The sequence below is a fragment of the Vitis vinifera genome, chromosome 7 (genome assembly GCF_030704535.1).
Source record: "Vitis vinifera cultivar Pinot Noir 40024 chromosome 7, ASM3070453v1".
Classification (NCBI taxonomy): Eukaryota; Viridiplantae; Streptophyta; class Magnoliopsida; order Vitales; family Vitaceae; genus Vitis; species Vitis vinifera.
Window position 1 is genome coordinate 2395235 of NC_081811.1, and position 22927 is coordinate 2418161.

Here is a 22927-nt window from a genome sequence, read left to right on the forward strand (position 1 = left end):
ATTAATTTTCATTAATCCACTTTCTACAAAAATAGCAACTACCCTTTTTCATTAAAAAATTACTTTTTAATAAATTAATTAAAATATATTATTAAATTTGCCTTATTTTCAAATTTTAGAATTTCAAACTCTTGAAAAATTGGCTCTTTTAGAAGTAAATTAATTAAATAATCAAATTTGAGGAGCTATTGTCACGTGTCCTAAAAATATTAGCTCATAAAAAGGCAGATATTAATTTTTATTTATTTATTTTAAAGTCAAATAGTAAATTTAGAAATCCAAAGCATTTTCCTTAACGTATGGAATAGATTAATTGAGACAGTTTCATTGCTTTGAGAATTGAGAGTACATAAATTACTTCGGGTGTTTTGGAAAATATATAAATTACTTCGAAAGTTGCGGAATTAAGATCTGAAAACTGTTCAGATAGAGGATTACTTTGTGAGACAGAAAACAAACAACCATGGATGTTGGGCAGTTGCAGAGACAATTCACTGATTACACTGCTTCTCTGTTTCGTGAAGTCAGTATTTTGTTTTATATATTATTGTTATTGTTTTGTTTTGCTTTGCTTTGTACTGCAGTAAAGATGAAGTGTTTTCATTTGGGTCTGTGCTTTTGGTCTCTGTTTGGCTGCTGAGAAACTGTGGACGAGAAAAGTGAAAAGTTTGGCTTTATGTTTTGATTTTTTTTTTCCCTTCTTATTCATGTGTTTCTTGGGAAAAGGAATGGCGGGTTGGAGTTGGTTTTTAGGTTGGTTTTGGTCAGATTTTGTTCTCTGTTTGGTTGCCGTGAAGAGTAAAGGGAAAGAAGCTTTGAATCTTGGGTTTTGATCTATTTATTTATTTATTTATTTTTGTTACTTTCCCGTGTTTTCTCGGCAACCAAATGGAGGGTTGGAGCTTCTTTTTCCTTTATTGAAGGTTTTCTCTAATGCTGGACTTGTTCTTGGTGGTGGGGAAAAGGGGTTTCTGGATGATCAGTTCACTCAGCTTCAGAAGCTGCAAGATGAGAACAACCCAGATTTCGTGTTTGAAGTGGTGTCTCTCTTCTTCGACGATTCTGAGAAACTCGTCAACAATATGGCCAAAGCTCTGTAAGAATTTATTTCCCTTTACCCCCTGTTTGGTTGCTGAGAAAATTCTTCTTCTTCTCTTTAACTGCCTTTCCTTACCAACCAAACAAAGCCCTATAGTTCTTATATTTCTGACCGAATTTGGAGATGTATTTCCGAAATTTTCATTTTCAGAGAATGATTGTGTTATTTCTCAATTTGTGCAGTGAACAACAGACTGTGGAATTCAAACAGGTGGATGCCCATGTCCACCAGTTCAAGGGCAGTAGTTCCAGGTAATTACAGGTTTTCTTTTCTCGTCTTATTTTCGGTTTTTTCTTATTGTATCCCTTACAGATTCTTTGAGTTTGTGTGTGAGGAACACTGGAAATGTTTGTGAAAGCCAAAATTACTATAGTCCTTGTTTGGTGTTAGGGAAAAAAAAAAATTGAAACTAAATCAGAGGCTAAGGGAGAAAGTTTAAAATTATTGTTTGATTGCTTTCCTGAAGTGTTTGATCCGAAGTTCTGAAATTAGGTTTTTTTTTTCCTTTCTTTCTTTATGTTAGTGGACGTCTGAAACCAGATTTGAATGGGGTTTCTAGATCATATAAACTGAAAGAAAAAAAAATTATTTGCTTAATGGTTTTTGTCCAAAAATGTTTGGTCAGAAATTCTGAAACTGGGTTTTCTATGTTTGACAGCATAGGTGCACATAGAGTCAAGAATGTGTGCGTGACCTTCCGCAATTTCTGCGAGCAACAGAACATTGAAGGGTGAGTTTTCTTAACATTAGTTTAGGTAGTTATGAAATATATGCAAAATATCATTGAAAACCTGAATGCTTGTTCAATTAATGAAATATATGCAAAATACCGTTGAAAACTCGAACGTTCTTTTAAGTAGTTATGAAATATATACAAAATACTGTTGAAAACTCAAACGATCATTTAGGTAGTTACAAAATTATGAAACATATACAAAATAACGTTGAAAACTCGTTTGTTCAGTTAACCTATGGAATATGCTACAGCCTAAGAGTAATCCTGAATAACAGCAAAATCTTGTGTTCGGCTAAGAGTTGCACCTGGCTGAATTCCTAATGTTCTTATTACATATTTATTGAATATATTTAAAATACCGTTGAAAATATGCTTGTTCAGTCAATCTATGGCATATACTACAGCCTGGGAGTGATCCCAATTGCCAGGTTGAATTTTTAATGTTCACACTATGTGTATATGGAATATATTGAAAATACCATGGACAACTGTTTCTTCGGTGGACTAATTTATGCTACAGCATAGGAGTAATGCTGGATAACAACAAAACTGTGTGTCCAACTTTGTCCATTCAAAATACCATTGAAAAAATTTATGCTACACCATTGAAACTTTGCCTTTCAATTAATTTGTTGACTAATTTATGCTACAGCTTAGGGGTCATCCCAATCAATGACAAAATCATGTGTCCCCTGTTCCTCCCCCCCTGAAAAAAAAAGAAAAGGAAAAATGGAAAGTGCTTTCCGCCAACATCCCATTGCAAACTCGGATATTTTTCTTCTTAACTATTAGCTAATGTCTGGATTTTTTTTTAATCTTTTGAGTAGTCATAACTCATCCAATATTTTGGTTCAACTCTGTTTAGGGCCATATACTCTATTAACTCATCCGGCTTCTTGTCCTTCCTCATATCCTTGACTAGACCTTCTAATTTGAAGGTCTTGGATGGAAGTTAACCAAAACACGATATTTGGATATTTTTGAATTGGAAGTTATTTAAAACACAATATTTGGATATGTTTGGATGGTGACTTATCTATATATTCATTATATATTTGATTCAACATTCATTCGATAGTGAGTTGCCAGATTTTCAATGTTCCCAATAGTGTTTTGTATGCAATGTCCTTTAATTAGCCACAAAAATCAGGATTATAACTCTGAAAATTTTCCAATTTTGATTAATGGATCGTTGAATTAAGCTAGTGTCATGAAACAAATTGTCGTCACAGCCTCATTCCCCATTTTTTTGCATCAAATCTAATGATGAAGAGGCGGTGATCATTGTTATAGCTAAGGATCAAAATATCAGCAAATGTGGAAATAACAATAGTTGGATTTATGAAAATATCATACGAATTTGAGAAAAAATATCGATGAGACGGAAAGTAATCAAAACTAAGAAAAATGTTGGAAAAAACTCTAAAATTAATTAAACAAACAATAATGCATATATTAAAGTTATTTTATTGAAGAAAACTATATATGCATGATAATTTGTCTAATTTGAATGTATTTAAGGATATAAAAAAAATAATGATATTTTTTGTTTAAAGATTATTTATAACTTTATTTACGAGTTTATATTTTTCTTGTATGTAATTACTACTAAAATATCTACAAAGACTCACTATAAAGATTATCATGATGGTTTTTATATTTCCAACAATCAATGCAACAGAATTTGCTTAATTAATTAATTACAATTTTAGTTTAATTTTCATTTTTTATATGAATATATTAAAAGGTTTAGGAGACACAAAATCATTATAGATGTAATATCTACCATTATTTTTAGAAGGGCGACATTGCCTTTATGGTAAGGGACCACTATTTCCATGTTGGAGGGCTGTGGTTCTAGCCAGTCCCCTTGCTCTTTATCTTTCAAAAAGCCATGCTGATGTGGTGATTTATGACACCAAAAAATCTAAAATTCTCCGAAAAGTTGAAAAATTCTTCAAAAAATTGAGGGATGGAGTTTTGCTCCCCATTTTCGTTTCACAACTCACCAAGATTTCAGCAATTTTTCTCCAAAATTCCATTTTTTTTTATGGGAAATATGTGTTTTGGTGTAGAAGTCGAAAAAAAAAAGGAAAATAGGAATCCTCTAAAAATAATTGAAATTTCATGCACTCTCTCAAGTCAAAGATAGCAACCAATTAAGTCAAAGATAAGACCTATATCATTAATAGATAGTACCTAGAGACTACCTTTGGTCTAAGAGTACATGAAACAACAAACGTATTTTAATAACATAGTATGGATTGAGATATGAAAAGGTAGTTCTTATTTTGCCTATATTTCCCAAATGAGGACATGAAAACACACTTTTCCCTTTTTTCATCCCTAGTTGTAACACTCTAATGTGAATGACTCGAGAATGTTTGGTGCAGGTGTAAGAGGTGTTTGCAACAACTGAGACATGAGTACTCACTCTTGAAGAGCAAGCTCGAAACTCTGTTCAGGGTAAGTGCATTAAACTCTCCTTGAAGAGACCAAGAATTTTCTAATAATAACTCTAATCATCCAAGAAAAAGCTCACACAAGGGAAAATAACCTAAAATGCCCAATAATAAGGGATATAACATTATCAAGACTCCTCATTTGTTAAAACAACACCTGTCGACCACTGCTTTATTGAACCCATTTCTTGTTGAGCATTAAATGCTATATCCCCACACCAAAGAATCATAAAGAACTAAAATTTATTTTCCTTAGATTCTCTAAAAACATCCTTGTACTGCTTCTTGGTCAAATCCCATTGATGTTTGAATCCTAGCTTATCAAGACTGTGTCTCAAGAGTGTTCTTTGTTTCCCCTGTTTGATCACTGTAGCTGGAGCAACAGATCATAGCAGCTGGTGGGTCGATTCCTATGGTGGAATAAATTGGATTGATGCTATCTCCTGCTGGAAAGAAACAAAAGTCGATGTTACAGTGAGGGTTCTTATTTTTTGTAATGGAGAAATCAAGCTGCTTTTGACTTTAAAGGATTGTTATGGGGATGGTTATCTAAAGCTTTTATGAGACAATATAGATGATATGAACAAGCATCTCACCTCTTCTGCTACTTAAAACTCACTCTTAACATAAAATCATACCAGGTTTTTCACTTTTGAGGCTGTCTATGACTGGGTTGGACGGCTGAATTTTGTCGATATTCAGTTTCTCATTAGCAGTGTGTTTGTAACTGTTCATATGGGGTTGGAGGCCAAACTGTAGGATGATTTTGTTGAATCCATTTTCTTGATGATCGATCTAGGATTTCTCTACTTGTTGCCATTGTTTCGTTCCTCCAATCAGCAGGGCTCTCTCATTACATTTATGGCTGCAGTAAATGAATAAATATTAGCTTCCCTCCTCTTCTCTGCAGGTGATGCAATATCATGTTATCTTGGTCTGCAGGTATATATTGCTATAGCATTTATATTACGAGCCTATGCACGTGAACCAGTTAGCAATTATAGGACAGGAAATGAGCATTTAATGTGTAACAGGGAGTGAACCCATGGTGGGGATATTGTAGCACACCTAGGGCCTGATGGAATGCCCTAAAATCAAAGCTTGTAGCCTCTTAAGGTTGCCTTAGTCTATGACACTTTTAAGGCCAACAGTCTAGACGATCCTTCCCATGATTTGAACTTGGTACTCTTAAGTCTTTGATTATGATATCATCAAGTGTTATGCCCAATCTAGGACTGGAAGAATGGTGTCGGGTCTGATCAGTGATGTAATAGTAATACCGATATTGCTTTTCGTCTTCCTGTTGTTATGAGGTAGAACTGAACCAACCCTTGTAGTCCAGCTCATGGTGGTCTGGAGTGATCATGGGTTGCCCGTGGAACTGAGACAACTGTGGTTAGCTGTGTTTCTCCGCTAGATGGAACAGTGGTCTTTATTCTATGGAGTCAGGGCATTTTTCCTCTGCTTTGTCGTCACAGACTCACGAGTTCTCTTTCTTTGAGCCATAACATTGGTAGGTAAACTCTGGACGACAATGTAGGTGAGCAATGAATACAATAATTCTGTGGTGGAAGCCAAGCTCTTAGACAGGGTTGTTTGATAGTGACATTTTTGAGTTCTTAGAGCATTTAATCCTTAATGTCCAAAGAAGACCCTCCCAGGAATTAGGAAATATTGTTTGTATTTTCAATGCAATAGTATCCGGGAATAAGTTCATAATATTATATGTGTAGTGGGTTTTTTAATTGTGTAGATGTGTTTTAATGTTTTGAAAATTCATTAGGTTTAATGCACATAATATCTACACGAGAGGAGGAAGTGGGTCATTCTAAAATGATATCAAAGTCGATTTTCAACCCAAATCTCTCGATAAGATATGCTTGTCTATTTGGTTCCATGATTTTGTAGGATAGAATGAGGATATTGTGTCTGCATGGAGGGGTATGATTATGATATTCCGTATCAAATAGAAAAGAAAGTTCTTGATATTATATATTTAATGAACTCTTTAACGGTATAATTGTGTTTTGAAGCTCTTAAGGGTTTATTGGGTGTGAAGTGGATAATATTTATAGAAGGGGATTGGATTGTTACATCTAAAATGTTATCTCCTCTTCTCTTAGACTTCTCACAGCCCTTATGTTTTCATTCAGTCTAGCCATCCATCACACCCAACAAATGTTAAAGAAGGGTCTTAAGATTCAAGACCCAGTCTGAAAATTCAACTACTTACATACAAAATGAGTCAAAACTCTACTCTTGAATGTCAGAAAGACTCAGAAAAATGTTATATGCAAGCAACTAACTAACTACCTATGATGTAAATGCCTTACTGTTTTCACATGCAGAGCAAGTGCAAATGTGAACAGAGTAAGGAACCAAATGGAAGCCCAAAAAGGGGGCTCACGGAAGCACTATAAGGGAGCATAGCTGGATGAAAGAGACCATACAACCCAACCTATGTAAATATGCATGGTGTCTGTGAGCAAAAGAGTTATGCAATCCAAATAGCCCTACATCTCAATAATAGAAATCCATGCATCAGATATGCAAAAAGATGTGGGGTTAGGTGTTTTGGTTGTTGGGGTTGGTGCCCTCCCCACACATCCCTATGCCATTAAACATAGAGTGTGGGGGCTGTTTGAGGCCCTCAGAAATGGGGCATGCATGCTTGTAAAGTAATGTTCTGGTGGTACAAGCCGGTTAAACTCTTTAAAATGCTAATGTGTATGGTGCTTTTTTGGGAAAACCCAATTCCCAAATACATCAACATAAACATACTTCTTTGTAGAGTTTGTGGCTAAAATAAGGCTATTAAAATAAAAATAAATAAAGAAACAGTACTTCATTGAAAAAAAAAATTCGTAGTGTTTTCCCTTGCCAACACATTAGTCCACATTTTGTAAAAGACGACCTAATGTGTTTTTGTGGTAAAACTAGTCATTAATTGTGGTTTTGTTAGATTTAGATGGTGTTTGTTTTTTTTTGTTTTTTACTAAAAGTAATTTATTTTCAGAATTTAGGTTGTTTATTTTTCTGCTTTTTTATAATTTATTATAAATTTTTTACTAAATTAAAAAAGTCAAAATATGTAACTTTTTCTAAATAGAAAAAATAATATATTGATTTTTCTTTATTTTTTAATTCTTAATAGAAATAAAATATTACAAAAACAAACAACATAATATTTAACATTATTAAGCATTAAGGTTCTATTTAGAATTAAGTAAAAAAAACAAACACCACTTTATTATATCCCCATAATCCACCTTTTCTCACCATGTCCCCGTCATTTTAAGGATGGTTTTAAAATCGTAGTTATTAATTGTGGTTTTAATGATAGATTTAAAATCATAGTTGTTGACATCTCTTACTGATAGGAATGTTTCATATGCCACTAAAGTTAAATATTTTTATTTTTTCTATCGAGACAAAATGTTTGAAAATAAAATGTAAATTTAAAAATAAAATTGATAAAAAAACATCTAAATCTATTAAGACCTTACATAGGGGATATTTTTTTTGGTACAATCGTTTCTTTTTCAAAATAATAGATAGGACAATTTTTGAAACCAATAAGTTTGTGTTTTTCAAAAAAGAAAAATAAACAAAAGGGATCAAATGCCATGGCTTCTCTGAACCTTCCTCTTTATGTCTTATTAGCCATTGCAACCCCCCTTTTTTTAATTTCCACCAAAGCCCATACCAACTTCTTCAACCTCTTTCCTCTTTGCCTTTTAGTGCTTCCTCTACTCTTTTAATTGCCACCAATGGCCGTAGTAATTTCTTCAACCTCTTTACTGGTTCTTGTACGTCTCGATTTTTAAGTAGCTTCGGTCTGTTTTTAATCTTTTGATTAAAAAAAAAAAATTGAAGATGAGTTGTTTTCAATCTGGGCCTGAGGCCCACCAGATGGGAGAATCTGGGTACAATAGGGACAAAAAGTTTTTGATAGAGGGACCGACACCTGGCGTGAGCCCTAACACCACTTCGGTGACGTGTCAACACGAGAAGCAAGGTGACACTAATTGTATACAACCCAAGTTCGCCTTAACAAAAAGGAGAAGGGGTTGCCTCTTCTGAAGGTAGCAAACGGCAATGCAGTGGTCACGTGGACACCGCCACCATACCCGATGATCTGTCATCCGAACCTCAAGTTCGTGCCTCCAGCTAGGCTCGGACAACCGTTTGCCCCGACCTAATCCCAATAAAATAAAACCAAAAAAATAACAACAGTAATTAATAAAATACCAAAACTGACCTTGGAGTGGCAGTACAGAGCAGCTGTTGTAGTGGTAGTGATTGCCCATTGAGCCTTCTCTGAGAAGCCAACAATAATAAGCAAAGAAGGTCTCGAAAAAGCTTTGCTTCTCCCCCAAGCCAGCAGCTGCTCTCAATTGAGATTTCGCCATTAAAGGCTTCACGGAGGTATCGGTAGGCAGGTGTTGGCTTTGCTTTGTTCACGGAAAAGTGTTATCAAAAGTCTTCTCCTTTCTCTATAAATTCACACCCATTTGCTGATTCAGTCGCAGTGGTGTATAGTGGTGGTGGTGGAGATGTTGAAGCAGAGAACATGGGTGGCGGTGGCGGCGGTGGTGGTGGGATTTCAGTTGTTGGGTATGTGTAATTTGTTTGCGCTTGCGATGTTGGACCCTCTTGATTTCTTGGCTCTGCAATCTATTCGGAAGGGCTTGGAGGACTTGCCTGGTTCCAATTTTTTTGCCTCCTGGGACTTCACTTCCGACCCATGCAACTTCGCCGGCGTTTACTGCGACTCCGATAAGGTTCTCGCGTTGAATCTCGGCGATCCCAGGGCGGGTTCGCCGGGTCTCACCGGTCATCTTGATCCTGCAATTGGGAAGCTCTCTGCTCTCGTCGAGTTCACCGTGGTTCCGGGGAGGATTATCGGCTCTTTGCCGCAGACTCTGTCGCAGTTGAAGAATCTTCGGTTTCTAGCCGTTAGTCGAAACTTTATCTCCGGCGAGATTCCAGCTACATTGGGCCAGCTTCGGGTTCTGCAGACTCTCGATCTCAGTTACAATCAACTCACCGGCGGGATTCCTCGCTCGATCGGAACATTGCCGGCATTGTCTAACGTCATTCTCTGTCACAACCGTCTTTCCGGTACAGTGCCTCCCCTTCTCTCCCAGACCCTAACCCGGCTCGACCTCAAGCACAACGACCTCTCCGGTTCTATCTCACCTTCTTCTCTCCCTCCCTCCCTCCAGTACCTCTCGCTCTCCTGGAACCGCCTCTCCGGAACGGTCGATCGCGCCCTGACCCGTATGAACCGGCTGAACTATCTCGACCTAAGCATGAACCGGTTCTCCGGCTGCATTCCTGGGCGAGTATTCACATTCCCAATCACAAACCTCCAATTACAAAGAAACTCATTCACCGGCCCGGTCCAACCGCCATCTCAAGTCACAATCACGACCGTTGATCTCAGCTTCAACCGGCTCTCCGGCCAAATCTCACCCTTATTCTCAACGGTCCAGAACCTTTACCTCAACAACAACCGGTTCATTGGCCACGTCCCTGCTACTCTAGTGGACCGGTTACTAGCTGCGAACATACAAATACTGTATCTACAGCACAACTATCTGACCGGAATCGAGATCAATCCAACGGCTTCAATTCCTCTAAGCTCCTCACTCTGTCTCCAGTATAACTGTATGGTCCCGCCCGTACAGACGCCTTGCCCACTCAAGGCTGGGAAGCAGAAGACGAGGCCAACTGCACAGTGTGTTGAGTGGAAGGGGTAAAGATGGGAAATCACACAATGCTTCCAAGGGCATTACAGGAATATTGGAGAAAAAAAATAGGTTTTTCATTAAAATTTATTTTGTGGTATGGCCTTTTTTGGTAATTCATTTATTTAATTTTATGATATTATGGGCATAATATTAATAAAAATTGTTGTGGATAGTATGAGATGTTGTAGCTGTTTTGGGCAAGCTCTATGTTCACTTGTTTGTGGGTGGACTATATTTTTGTTGGAGTAGAAATATTGATGATAATGTTGAGAGTTAAGTTCTTGCATTACACGGGTAAAATCCCTAATTAATTTTTAAAAAACATAATATATAAATACTCTTAATATTCGTTCTTTGGTTAAGGAAAATGATCAATAGTATTCAAGTATGCTTTCCCGGGAGGAAAGGGGGGTGAAAGATACTCTTCATTGTCTTGGTACAACTGTTTTTTTCTCTTTATACTCTTTTGACTAGAAACCTTGGCAAAAATATTCTTGTGAGGAAAGGAAAGGTGGTGGGTCTTCATCTAACTTTTTTTACAACAGTTAGTCAATGTCTGGTTTCCAAAAAAAATGTTCCTTGTAATGACAGTAGAGAAAAAGAAGGCTAGTAAATTTGATGGAAATGGAAAATACAAAATCACAAGGGAATAATATAGCTGTTCCCCAACAAATGTGTCCCATGTATAAGCCAGGAAAAATGATAGGATCTTTGTTGGTAGTGTTTGAGCCAAAGATTTCTATGCAATAAGCTTTCTCAACAAGTTCACTCCATATACACTATTCAAGACGCAGACATGCCAGGTCAATGTCGAACAAACAAAGTCGAGAATCAACTCTAATACCATTTTTCTTATACATATTATCTACTCGAGGTCCATTGGACCCTTCACTTCAATACATTTAAGAGGAATCCCTTATCCTCCTACATATATTTAAAGTCGGGTTTGAACACGATACCATTAGTTTAAGGATCTAGAAGTAATGGGGTAAGTGTTTGAGTTCAATGGCTAAGCAGAATTTGAACAACTCAAAGGGTTGGAAGTCTTCCAGCTATGTTTATTCTCCAATCTCTGCTTTGTTAACTGTTTGTATGAGTTTTTTTTTCCTTTTGTCCCTTGTTGGGGGAAGGTAAAGAGGAAGGTGGCTCAAATAATGGGCTCTACTTTTTCTGGCTTTTCATTTGCAAGGGTGTGTGGAGGATAATGATGGCCAAACTCACATTCATCGCACACACTTGCAGGTCTCCTCCCTCCCTTCTCTTCTTCCCTAACCCTCTCAAATCTCTGTGATTTGATATGAATATTGAATGATATATATGACTAAATCTTATGGAGATTTGAAAATTTTGTAAAGGGTGCCAGTATAAGAAATGGGGATTTTGAATTGTAAGTGGGTTAGGTTGTTTAAAGTTGGAGCACATGGACCTAAAAACACAAGCAGGTTAGCACCATGGACAACCACAAGACTCATCCTTTTAACTCATATGCTGTCTGGGTGGTTGGGGCATTATTCAAAGCTTGGCACCTGCAAAAGTTAAAAACACACATTTTCCCACGAATCACTACTTTTGAGCTTTGGCATTCAAGGTCAAACCCCAATGTTTGCCGTTGTTTTCTTGGGGTTGTTTGGCTGATGGAAGTTTGATTAAGGACTTGATCTCCCCTGTACCTCAAGATGAAGCTCTTTCAGACTGCTCTGTACTTAAAAAAAAAAAAAAGAGAAGAGCTGATGCCCATCATTGATTAAAACTTAACTTCAACTCAATTTACATTGAGGGTGCTTTTACTTTTCCTTTCATTGAATTTTGCTAGCATGCCTCATTGATGATTACACATTGCAATAATCAATTCTTATAAAGGAAGATCCTTCCCTTTGAATCATACATGATAGATGGAATAGCTTTTAAAGGAAGCCCTCCGGTCTCCTTATGCTTATTTTCCCATTTATTGATACCATGCATGAGATGACTTCTCTTACGTGCATTTTCTTGACATTTTCCTCCTAAGCAACTTCTTTACGACTTATTTCGACTCGCTCATTATTCTATCTACTTTTTTGCTTTAAGAAATCTCTGTCCACAACCAAAGTAGGGGCCCTCTTCTCATTGAGTTCCCTCTACTCTAAGCCTCCTTATTATTCTATGATTTTAGAGTTGAGGGGCCCTCTCCTTCTTTTATTTGTCATCATTTAAAACAATTTCAACAACAATCAATGATTAAAAATGAGAAGAATGAGAGAGAAAGAAGGGGGGCATTCAGCATCTTAGAACCAAGGAGAAACCATGATGCATATACTTATGATTGCTTGGTTTGAGGCCCATTAGATTAGAGAAGAGAAAGACCCACCAAAAAATGAAGGCTTTATAAGTAGTTTTGCTTAAACTTTTTCTCTAGAGGAGACTGCAAGAATGATGGGTGCCCTAATTGTAAGGTTGGTGGGAGGTGGTGATGAACTTGTTAATAGTAAAATACAATGATTGGCCTAAAAATCATCTGTACTTGTGCTTGTGCTTTGGACCCTCAATGTCATTAGAAATCTATACAAGGCAAGGTGATGTGATTTCTGGATGGCTTCCAAGTAAAGTTGCTGGAGCCTGGATATAAAAGAAAAGTTGAACTTCCTGGAAGCTCTCTTTTTCCCTCTTACCGAAGAAGTATTTGCTCCTTTCTAGAAAATACAAAACAGGGCCAAAAAAAAATTAGAAAGAATCTTATAGCTCATTTGGAACTTCTTTTTTTTAATTGTCTTTTTGTTCATATGAAGTAAAATACTACTTTCTAGACTCGAAAATATGTTTGATAATTTTTTTTTTGGATAAAAAATTGTTATTTGAAAATTTGTTCTAAAACTAAAGTATTTTCTTATGACATATTTTAATTATTTTAAGTTGTTTTTGCTTATTTTTAAGGATTATTTAAAAAAAATTTGACAAAAGTAATTTTTTGAGAATTTGTTCTAAAGCAAAGTATTTTTTCAAAGCATATTTTAATTCTTTAAAATTGTTTTCACTTATTTTCAGGGATTATTTAAAAAATATAATTGTCCAATATGAAAATTGATTAAAAATAATTAATAAAATTAATTTTTAGTAAAAACTCTATATAAAAGTTATTTTTAAAAAAAATATAATAAACAAGTTAAAAATATTCTAAATTCCCTAAAAGATTTTTATTTTAATTTTCTCAAAATCTATTTTTCAAACATTAGATTTTAACGATTGTTTTCAAAAATATTTTCAAATAAAACCATGAATTCTCTATTGTCTAGGTAAATGATTTATGAAGATAGAAAAATACACCAGAAAAATCAATGGGTTATTTTTCTTACTTATGTTTCTTCCTACTTTTTATTGTACTTTTCATGGTCCAAATGTCGGAAGCTTGCAGGAGAAATAGCCTGTTTCCTTGCCTAGCCTGATAAAGAACCAAAGGCTTAGAAAGGAGTCAAAAGGACTACAGATTTCAATCCCATGTTTGATTCTGTTTTTCTGATAAGCATCGAGAAGGCATCACCAATCACACAAGAGACTCGCAACTCTTCTGCATATATTTCCAAAGTAACAAATGGCATGTGCAACATTGAAAGTCCATAGCTTATGTTATGTACAGCTGCATTTGTTAAAAAGAAATTTACAGTGCTTACTGTGATAATTGCACCTTATTGGATCATGTAAGGTAAAGTAAACACTAAGTAAACATTATATATTTTACCATGAACAACACTGACAACGTATGTGAAATTCAGTTTACTATAAATATTTCCGCCGGATTCGTTTCTTGATCAAAGGGGGCTCTCCATTCCCAGGGAATTCCCACTTGACAATGTCTCCATCCCATGAAGAGCTAACCAGGATTGGATAATTAGGGTGCCAATTACAATCTCTTACGACTGATTTATGGTGCTCCAGTGTTGCAACTTGGGCTCCGGTCAGCTACAAAGAGAATTATCAAGTTAGCGTCATTAAGTAGAGATAACCTCACCTGAGAAAAACTTGGGGTAGAATAGGATAGAGAAAAAGTGGCAGAAGGGTTCATGGCATACCAAATCATAAATATAAATGCAAGAATCGCTAGATCCAGAGTAGATGTATTTCTGACCAGTGCTGCAAACAAAAAATTCAAGAAATCAACATGTTAACCCTCCATGTAAGTACAGCCAAATGGGGAGCAAATCCAGCATGCTGAAACTAAGATTAAAGCCTAGAGTATCCTGATTATTTGTTTATACTTGGGCCCCCCAGGTCATCATCCTAAAGCCATTGCGCCAAGAGCCTTGAATGGGCTGACTCAACTTGAGCAAAGACTATATTGGAATCAGACAAAGAACTTCTAACTTCACAAAAATCATAAATCATGACCAAAGTAGCATAGGAAAGAGGCATTAGCCATTACCTATAAGACGGGGAGAAGTAGCAGCGTATGAGAGTACGCAGGACTGAATGACCTTTATAAGTGGAAAGTGATTGATCACATGGGTGTTTCAACTCTCTTGCCTGGGTTGGATAATCCATCCATCTATAATCCCATTCATAATTCCTGAACCCTGGAGTGCTGGAATAGATGAAGAACAGAGATTTTCAATGATAATTTATCTTAACAATATTCAGGGTATTAGTAGAAAAAATAATTGACTCTGGTAAATTGGTCATAGCCCATCATTTTGTACAATCATGCTGGTGTCAAGCTAAGGAGTAATTAGAGATAAGGTTGACCAACTATTGTTACTAACCTCGTACACAGCATGTATGCCAATAGAGGAAACTATCAAAAAGAACATGTGATAAACTAGTAGATGAATGTAAACACGATTAATATGCCATCACATAGATACTCTTATCCAATATGTTATAGTAGCAAGATATTGGTATATCTTCCTTCACTTTTATTGGTTCTGTAGCACAGGCGAGCATCTTAACATTCCATGAGATGAAACTAGTCCATTGCGTGTCATATGGCATTTGGAACAAATTCAGGGCTTTGTGAATGGAATTGAAAACTAGTCCACTCCACCATGCAACAACATGAAATATTGTCATTTGAACTTTCCACTCTTATTTGTGGTGATGGTTTGTTGACCTGATCGTGATATTTTACCCACAATCTGGTCACTCCATAAAAGAGGATATATTCATGCTTACTACTGAAACAAAAAAGAAAGATGGAATGATTTTTTTTCATGGAACTTCAAGCTTCCAATAGAGAAAATGCAAACCATTTTAAGTACCCTACATTCTCATTTACTAGACCATAGAGTCAATACTTACACATGATTACATTCCTAAATACCTTTTCATTCAAGTAGTTATGATCTGCACACGTGCATGCATGCACATACAAAGGAGCAATTACAAAGGTTAGAGATTGACTAGAAAGAGATACATGGTTGAGGATAATGAAATGCATGACCCACTCCTCCAGAAACCGCAGTTTCTAGATAATTCCCAAAAAAATACTGCCAAATTTTTATTTCATTTTTTTCAGATTCATGAATAGTTTAATTTAGAGCCTCTTTATCTGAAATAACTGCTTCGGCTAGTATAATATGCACACAACACTCCAGTCCATCATGATAGTCAAACTCATTTTGAACAAAATATATGATAGCAGTTTCTGAGGTTATTTCATAACGTTTGTGGCCCCTCTGAATTGCCAATGAGGAAGTGTTTAGCCTACATCAAGCATAATATAATATCATACTTCTTCCCTCTTCAAGAAGAAAGAGAAAATTTAAGACATGCATGATATGATCAAGGTTGCATTTTCAGGAATAAAATAAGGATAACAACTACACCATGAGAAGATGATAGAGGGCATACCAAGTAGCATTGGAGGACATTTTTCGGATGTCCCAAAGTTTGATAGACTGGTCTTTACTATTTGAAATGAGATGACGACCATCTCCACGGCTATCAATAAAAGTAATTCCTTCTAGGTGTCCCATCAGGACTCCTGCAGGCTTCCCTTTTGATATGAAGCAACGTCTGTCCCAAACCTAAACAAATTCATCAGGTATCTAGGATTCCTTGATCATGTTGGAACATGGAAAAACATGGTACTCCAGCTTAATAAAGCCTTTATCTCAACTATTTCATGTGTCACCTTCAACTACATGAATCCCTCTCCTGACTACCATATGATACAATATTAATGAACTTTCAAGAAATAGACTACCTGTTTGAAATAGCTTTTAGCTTCTGCTGTTGAGCAGTAGGAGCAGAAGTCAATACTATTTCTGTGTAGTTGATTATGCTTTTGAGAGCTATGTTTAAAAAAAATGTTTTTACGAAAAACAAGGACAATGTTGACATTTGTTTTTTTTTTAAATTCATTAAATTCAAGTATGCTTCCCGCATTGCATTTGAGTAAAAAGCAGGAGTTTTCCTTTGTTTTCAAACGTAGATAGATCGCATTAGATTAGACAGGATCCATGTTTGGGAGGTTTATTAAAATGTCCCTAGGAGTTGCTTTTAGGATTTGAACACTGCTTTTAGCGTTTAGGAAGCTTTCCCAAACAGGACTATAATGTCCTTGTAAATGTCAGTTAGGTTCAATAAAAAGTAAAAACCAAAATATGAACACTTAACATGGAAGGACCATGATCAGACTTCAGAGGAACAAGATAAGATATAATTTACCTTGCACAAACTATCATCACTCCCAGAATAAATAAGATGCCCACTTTCATCAGCAAAGCATACAGTATTGACATCAGACTGCCATAGGAAACACAGATAAGGTTTCAGAACCTCTAAAAAAACCAGAATGCCCACAGAAAGGCCACTACATTAGATCATGAAGAGAAAAAAAGGAAGCAAGAATTTAGACCTCGGAAAAACAATAGTGAAACAAATAAAAGTTTGATATTCAAAGCCTTTCTGCTGCCTATGGACTGACATTTTTGTTTTCTATGGCATTCTTAGTCGAGGAGCAGATAGGACATAGTACCGACCAAGTCCAAATCCAGTTTCATTTCTCAATGCAATGAAGCATAAATATCTTAGCTATAATTCAAGAGGGACCACAATGTTGTGGAACTACCACGAATGCACAAGGTGAAATGTCAAATTTATTACACATTGCAACAAAGGGCTGGAATGGATATTCAGCATAATTAAATTTCTTAGTCTGAATCATATCAGTTCTCGTATATTTCCTCAAATTTTCTAAGTTCTGAATCTTCCAATGTCGTAGATCTATAAATAATTAGCAATTCTAGAAAGGAGAACTTAATTATGAAGATTATGCAAATATATATCATTTGTTCCTGAAACAAGTAAATTGCATCTCAAGGATGAAAATCACATTCAACGGGAAACAAAAAGCAATTATCAACCAAGCAAAATTTCCAAATCAACTGAAGAATAATATAAGAAAATTATTTATCACACAATCTCTACCATGTGTACCAAAATTCTAAGGGAAAGCTTATTTGCCTCAAGATCATAAACATATATTGAATCATCACTACTTCCAGCTACAAGTTCTTGTCCATCTGTGAAAAATTTCACTGAGAAGATTCAGGAACAAAACATATCATTTGTTCCTGAAACAAGTAAATTGCATATCAAGGATGAAAATCACATTCAATGGGAAACAAAAAGCAATGATCAGCCAAACAAAATTTCCAAATCAACTGAAGAATAATATAAGAAAATCGTTTATCACACATAATCTATACCGTGTGTGCCAAAATTCTAAGGGAAAGCTTATTTGCTTCAAGATCATAAACATATATTGAATCATCACTACTTCCAGCTACAAGCTCTCGCCCATCTGTGGAAAATTTCACTGAGAAGATTCCAAAAGAATAACCCTCATCATCAGCAGCAGAAAAATCCAAACCATCATGAATCTCCTGCACAACAAATGGGCTCCAGATATAAAATAAGCATCAGGTTGGGGAAAAAAACAGCAAGAAATTCTTTAACCATAAGCAGTGAGGCTAAAGATGAGTTTTTTTATTTTTTTTATTTTTTTGATAGGTAAATTTTTGTCCCCATTGGGACTTGAACCTGTAACCTCCCACAAATCCTCCCCATCCCTTTATCACTTGAGCCAGGCCTCAAGGGTAAAGATGAGCAAATATAATTAGCCTGACATATTTGACTAGCAACATAACATATTAGCAGGACAGCAAGAATATCCAATTGTGTACCAGTAACCCCCATTAAACTACTTGCTAGATTTATTAAATTTCAAATATATAACTTTTATTTCATACCGTAATGTTTGCAAGAGATTCTGTTGCAGCAGATCCAATATTAACAATATGGACAATAGGTGACATGCTGGCATAAACCTGCAACAGAAAGATGCATACTGACTGAGACACTTGAGATGAACAAAAGAAAACAATATACAAGCTTCAGGCCATTGAAAGAAATACATTCATTTTAACCAACAAGAGACAAGTTTAATCAATTTGGAGCAATAAATTGTGGAAGGGCATAAGATTTTATAAATAGAGTTTGTATGATACCAACAGAAGCATAAAATATACAAGTTCTTGTAGCTTGCATTCAAAATGTTAACCACTAATTTTGCAACATGAGAATAGGATTATCGCTTAGATATCTTGAGAGCATCAAGTACTCCAATTAAATAGATCTCTTCTTCTGAAGGCAAAATGTGAATTCATGAAATATAGAGAACATAAATTCTAATCTGAAGTTAGTGTAAAGCAGATCTAAGACACTCCAGTCTCCAGTTTCAATAATGTTGCAAGTTCTGTTAATTTAACCTATGGAGTAGATTTTTTTTTTCGAATCTTTATAGACAGATGGTGACTTACAGGTGCATTCCATCTCCATCATACCATTTTATAGAGAGCATAGGAGTAACCAGGTTAAGAAAGATTTTGAACTCAGGTTGCAAAATCTCAGCTATAGTTTGAAGATGTAAGCAAGTTAGCATCTCCTTAGATCTTTTACCTGAATCATGATATCATTTAAGAGGATTAATAACTAAATTCATGAGATTGTTTAAGAGGATTAACTAAAATATGAAATGTAGCCTCAAGCAATCATATGCTGCAAGGGTTGAGTTTTATCCATATTACCACTCAGTCAAGCAGGCAAAAAGCAAAAGAAGGATATCAATGACTAAATTCTGCATTTCCAGGTTCCTCAAAGCAACCACGCACCTTATGAATCATTCCGTTTAATGGTGGAAGAAGCAGGAAGATGAATATAACAAACACAAATTTCAAATCACTAGTGCATCTTTGCACATATGTCAGTTAATGCAATAGAATATGAACTCACAAGATGGCGTTGATCAGGGGAGAGAGATGTATCAGTGACTGTCCATCGCAAGCTTTTTGCAAGAATATTCTTCTGCACTTTCCACCCTCTATCCACATTGTATATTCTAATATGGCTTCCCTGTTTCAAAAGTTATAAAAACATTTAAAATCAAAATTATAATAGATACCACAAGTACATAATATTCCATGAGGTTGGAAAGGAAAAGAAAAGAAACCAAAATTTCATTACATTTATGTTATTTGGGCCCAAGGAAACTAAAGTTTCCATTTAACTCACCCTAGCATAGATATGTGGCTAGCATAGGTGAGTTTTCCATTTCAGAAACAGAAATGGCATAAAACACAAATGTTCTACTTGCTTTTTCTTTTAGTCACAACCAAACAGAAAGTAATCAAAAATATAATTTCCACGTAAAGAGTCAAGAGGATACCTGAAACCCTGCAACAAACAGGGAACCATCAGCAGAAAATTGCGACACATAAGCTCGACTTGTCATTTGGTCCACAAGCCAAGGACCATTGACAGGCAAATATCTACTTAACATATGACAACAATCAGCTGATGAGAACCTTCCCCTTCCTGAATAATTCCCTTCTCGACCCGCCAGCATCTTAACCGTCGAAACAGGTGAGTCCCGCTTTCCAGGAATAATCTGACTCAGACATTCGTGAGGTCCCGATCTAAGCTTTGTGAGCTGGGAAATTTCATGATCTAAATGATTCAATTCTTTGTTGAGTCTTTCAGTGTTATCATTTCCATGGATGTCCTTGCCAGCATCACAGAAATCAGAATCTAGCTCCAATCTACTCATGGCATACCCCATTTCATTAGCAGCACCCTCACTGGCTGTAAAATACATGTCAGCTCAAACTCATTGAAGGTAACTTGCACTGCAGAAGCATTTACCTAACTATTGAGACTTCATATCACCCTCAGTTGCATTCTAACCATGTCAATCCTGCAAAGAGCTAGTGTTTTGAGATTCTAATAAACGACCATTCTCTAAATAAATCCAATTCTCACATTTCATGTAAAAAAGCAAGGTGATGCATGGAAGTGAACAAAATAAATAGTATAATAAACAAGATACTAAATAATATTAATCCTATTTTTAGGCATATAAATTAAAATCAAATCAAACCACTTCCAATACTCAATAAGCTATGAAAATCACAATTTCCTCAGGCGAACTGAACAGCATCTGCTCATTTATGATCAATTGATTCTGTAAGAAATGATTATTGGTAAAATCAGCTTGCGCTTGCTTAGTTCCGATCCCAATGCCCAACAAATCTTAACCTGGAAATACTTTCTGCTTTAACAAACAGAAGCTAAACTAAAATCTTAAATCTATGTGAAAACTACAATCACTAAATTTTTCTTTTTTATTTTGTTTCCCAGATAAGGAAGGTATCACAACCATCCATTCACCTGGTGAGAGAAAAATCAGTGACAGTAGTAGCATTTCTCTTGTTAAAATCAACTTACGTCCACTAAACTAAATCATTACTAATCTCTAAAATCCGAGGAAAATAAATTTCATTCATAAGAGACAATCATTTCAAATTCTCTGGATAAAGAATCATAATATAATGTGACTCCATTTGTCTTGGTGACGTAATACCGACACAGTGATGAGAGGATTGGAACATCCAACCGTTTTCATTGCTGCTCCAAGGTTATGGATTCAAACAAAAAAGCTTTTTAAGAAATCATTCGTTAAAATGGCCGAGAACCAATTCTCAACCATTTTAATTCTTTCCAAGGCTCAAGGAAAAAGGAAAAAGAAAAACAGGCATTCCCTTTTCTTTCATTTTGTTTAATTATCTCTGGAACCCTTGAGCTAAACAGTGTAAAATTAATTTATTCCAAGGAGTTTTCATTATAAAGCTAGGACAAATCTATCGTGACTCTCCATTCAGAGTCGGGGGCAAAAAAATAGGTATATTATCTCTACACCTACTTTTTTTTCCCGGGAAAATATTCCCAGAAACTATTCCCCTTAAAATAAACTCCACTTTGTGCCAACCAGTGTGTAATACTCCATTTATCTCCAAAAATATTTCATTGCAAAGCTTGTAGAAATTTATCATGGCTCTTCACTTAATTTCAAAAGAAAAAAAAAAACCCAAAAAAAAAAACAAAACAAAAAGAACCTATTCAATCATAAAGAGATTTTTTTTTTTTTTGTGGGTTTGGGCAAAAAAAATCCAGCAAATATTTTTCCCGCAAAACAAACAGAGCCTGTGCAGAAAGAATGAAAAGAAAAAAACAAAAACTCGGAATTCAAAGCGGCAGATACCAACCGAAGATCACTAAATCACTAAATTAGAAATCTGAACCAGACAGCAGATCGTTGAAAAATCTTAGTCACAAAAAAAAAAAAAAAAAAAAACAATCATCAAATAATGAAAGCACTGTAATTGCCTTTGTGCCTCCAGAAAACATGAAAAATACTTCAAAATGCAGACCAAATAACACTCCACAGTAACTTCAACTAGAAATTAACAAGAGATCTCGCAACAACCTAAATATAAAATTCAAAATTAAATAAATAAATAAAGTGAAGAAATACCACCTGCGACGAAGATTTGAGACCCAATCATCGGTGAAGAAAGAATACAATATCTGATTTCAGTTTCGCCTCTGGTTTTTTGTTTTTGCTTTCTTCGTTTTTGTTTTCAGCTTCAGATTTGTGAGCAATCGATAACACAGTAATCTCTACCCCAAGCGGTTGTTCGTGGATTGAGAGCGAGCGGTAAGCGTTTAGTAGTCGCGGGATCGGGTACTTGCGAGTGGGAAATTTTTGTACTCGCCTTTTTTATATTAACACGCGTCCATTTGAGACGTTTGGTTTCAACCCTCTTTGACATTGGGAGCAGCAAACTTTCCTTACAACGTCATTTTATTTTTTATTTAATTGCTTTGATAAATTTTTTATTTAATTATTTCGATAAAATTAGTTACACACGTGGCACTCGTAATTAATCCAATTGATTATATTTTTTATAAATGAATCATATTCTTAAATAACCTTTTATAAAAATGGTATAAAATATTATTAAAAGTAATTATAAAATATAAATATAAATAAATTAATTTTGGTAAATAATAGATATATTTCTAATTATAATATTTTGAATATAAATGGGAGATATCGAGGAGTTTTTATCTTTTTAAATTATGATTTATTTGATTAAATAGATCACTAAAAACTCAAAATTCGAAATTTAATCATTTATTATTTTTTGTCTCATTTAAACAAAATAATCATCACTTATTTTTTTAAAAAGTAATTTTTTTAAAAAAAAATTATATATAAATACTTAAAATGGTAAAAGGTATTTATATTTAAAACATGTTATTTTCCCATTAAAAACATGGAATGGGTTAGATGTGCAAATTTGGGATTATTTTTATTTTTTTAATTAATTAATTAAATTATTATTTTAGTGTATTTAAAGTATTTGATTTCGTTTTCTTCAAAAGAAAAAAGGTTATTGTCCGAGGAAAGATCAAGTGATTTATTATATTTTTTATTTTAAAATTAAAAAAAAATGGTTGGCATGCTTTTATTATTCTATATATATTTAGACCTACTTTGTGT

General features: G+C 35.1%; 3 protein-coding genes across 8 annotated transcripts; 2 read left to right on the forward strand and 1 right to left on the reverse strand.

The window, feature by feature from the left end:
• The first annotated feature begins 285 nt into the window (after positions 1–285).
• LOC100261357 (histidine-containing phosphotransfer protein 1) lies at positions 286–4946 on the forward strand. Its single transcript, XM_002272117.5, has 6 exons — positions 286–523; positions 966–1096; positions 1282–1350; positions 1758–1829; positions 4229–4301; positions 4671–4946. Exons 1-6 carry the CDS (start codon positions 464–466, stop codon positions 4719–4721), a joined length of 456 nt encoding a protein of 151 aa, XP_002272153.2. The 5' UTR covers positions 286–463; the 3' UTR covers positions 4722–4946.
• Positions 4947–8533: 3587 nt separating this feature from the next.
• LOC100266560 (LRR receptor-like serine/threonine-protein kinase SIK1) lies at positions 8534–10342 on the forward strand. The gene has a single exon (XM_002272006.5). It carries the CDS (start codon positions 8854–8856, stop codon positions 10060–10062), a length of 1209 nt encoding a protein of 402 aa, XP_002272042.2. The 5' UTR covers positions 8534–8853; the 3' UTR covers positions 10063–10342.
• Positions 10343–13580: 3238 nt separating this feature from the next.
• LOC100244218 (LEC14B protein) lies at positions 13581–22112 on the reverse strand. Of its 6 annotated transcripts, none has more exons than XM_010653791.3 (11): positions 21899–22095; positions 20227–20278; positions 19751–20162; positions 19318–19437; positions 18276–18353; positions 17733–17909; positions 16690–16767; positions 15871–16046; positions 14447–14605; positions 14097–14157; positions 13581–13986 (listed from the first exon to the last, which is right to left on the reverse strand). In XM_010653791.3, the coding sequence occupies exons 3-11, from the start codon at positions 20141–20143 to the stop codon at positions 13804–13806; spliced, it is 1425 nt and encodes a 474-aa protein (XP_010652093.1). In that variant the 5' UTR covers positions 20144–20162; positions 20227–20278; positions 21899–22095; the 3' UTR covers positions 13581–13803. The 6 variants fall into 6 exon arrangements, with proteins under 6 accessions (XP_010652093.1, XP_010652095.1, XP_010652092.1 ...); XM_010653793.3 differs by having other exon boundaries at positions 20227–20288; positions 21899–22074; XM_010653790.3 differs by having other exon boundaries at positions 19751–20166; positions 21899–22073.
• Between the last annotated feature and the right edge of the window lie 815 nt (positions 22113–22927).

Coding starts and splice junctions, on each gene's coding strand:
- LOC100244218 (XM_002271698.5), bottom strand. CDS start 20,179: ATGTATTTTACAGCCAGTGAGGGTGCTGCTAATGAAATGGGGTATGCC. Junction 19,438..19,750: donor TGTTTGTTGCAGGGTTTCAG/GTATCCTCTTGA, acceptor CTTTTGAAACAG/GGAAGCCATATTAGAATATA. Junction 17,910..18,275: donor AATCTCTTGCAAACATTACG/GTATGAAATAAA, acceptor TTTGTTGTGCAG/GAGATTCATGATGGTTTGGA.
- LOC100261357 (XM_002272117.5), top strand. CDS start 464: ATGGATGTTGGGCAGTTGCAGAGACAATTCACTGATTACACTGCTTCT. Junction 524..965: donor CTGCTTCTCTGTTTCGTGAA/GTCAGTATTTTG, acceptor GGTGGGGAAAAG/GGGTTTCTGGATGATCAGTT. Junction 1,351..1,757: donor TTCAAGGGCAGTAGTTCCAG/GTAATTACAGGT, acceptor TATGTTTGACAG/CATAGGTGCACATAGAGTCA.
- LOC100266560 (XM_002272006.5), top strand. CDS start 8,854: ATGTTGAAGCAGAGAACATGGGTGGCGGTGGCGGCGGTGGTGGTGGGA.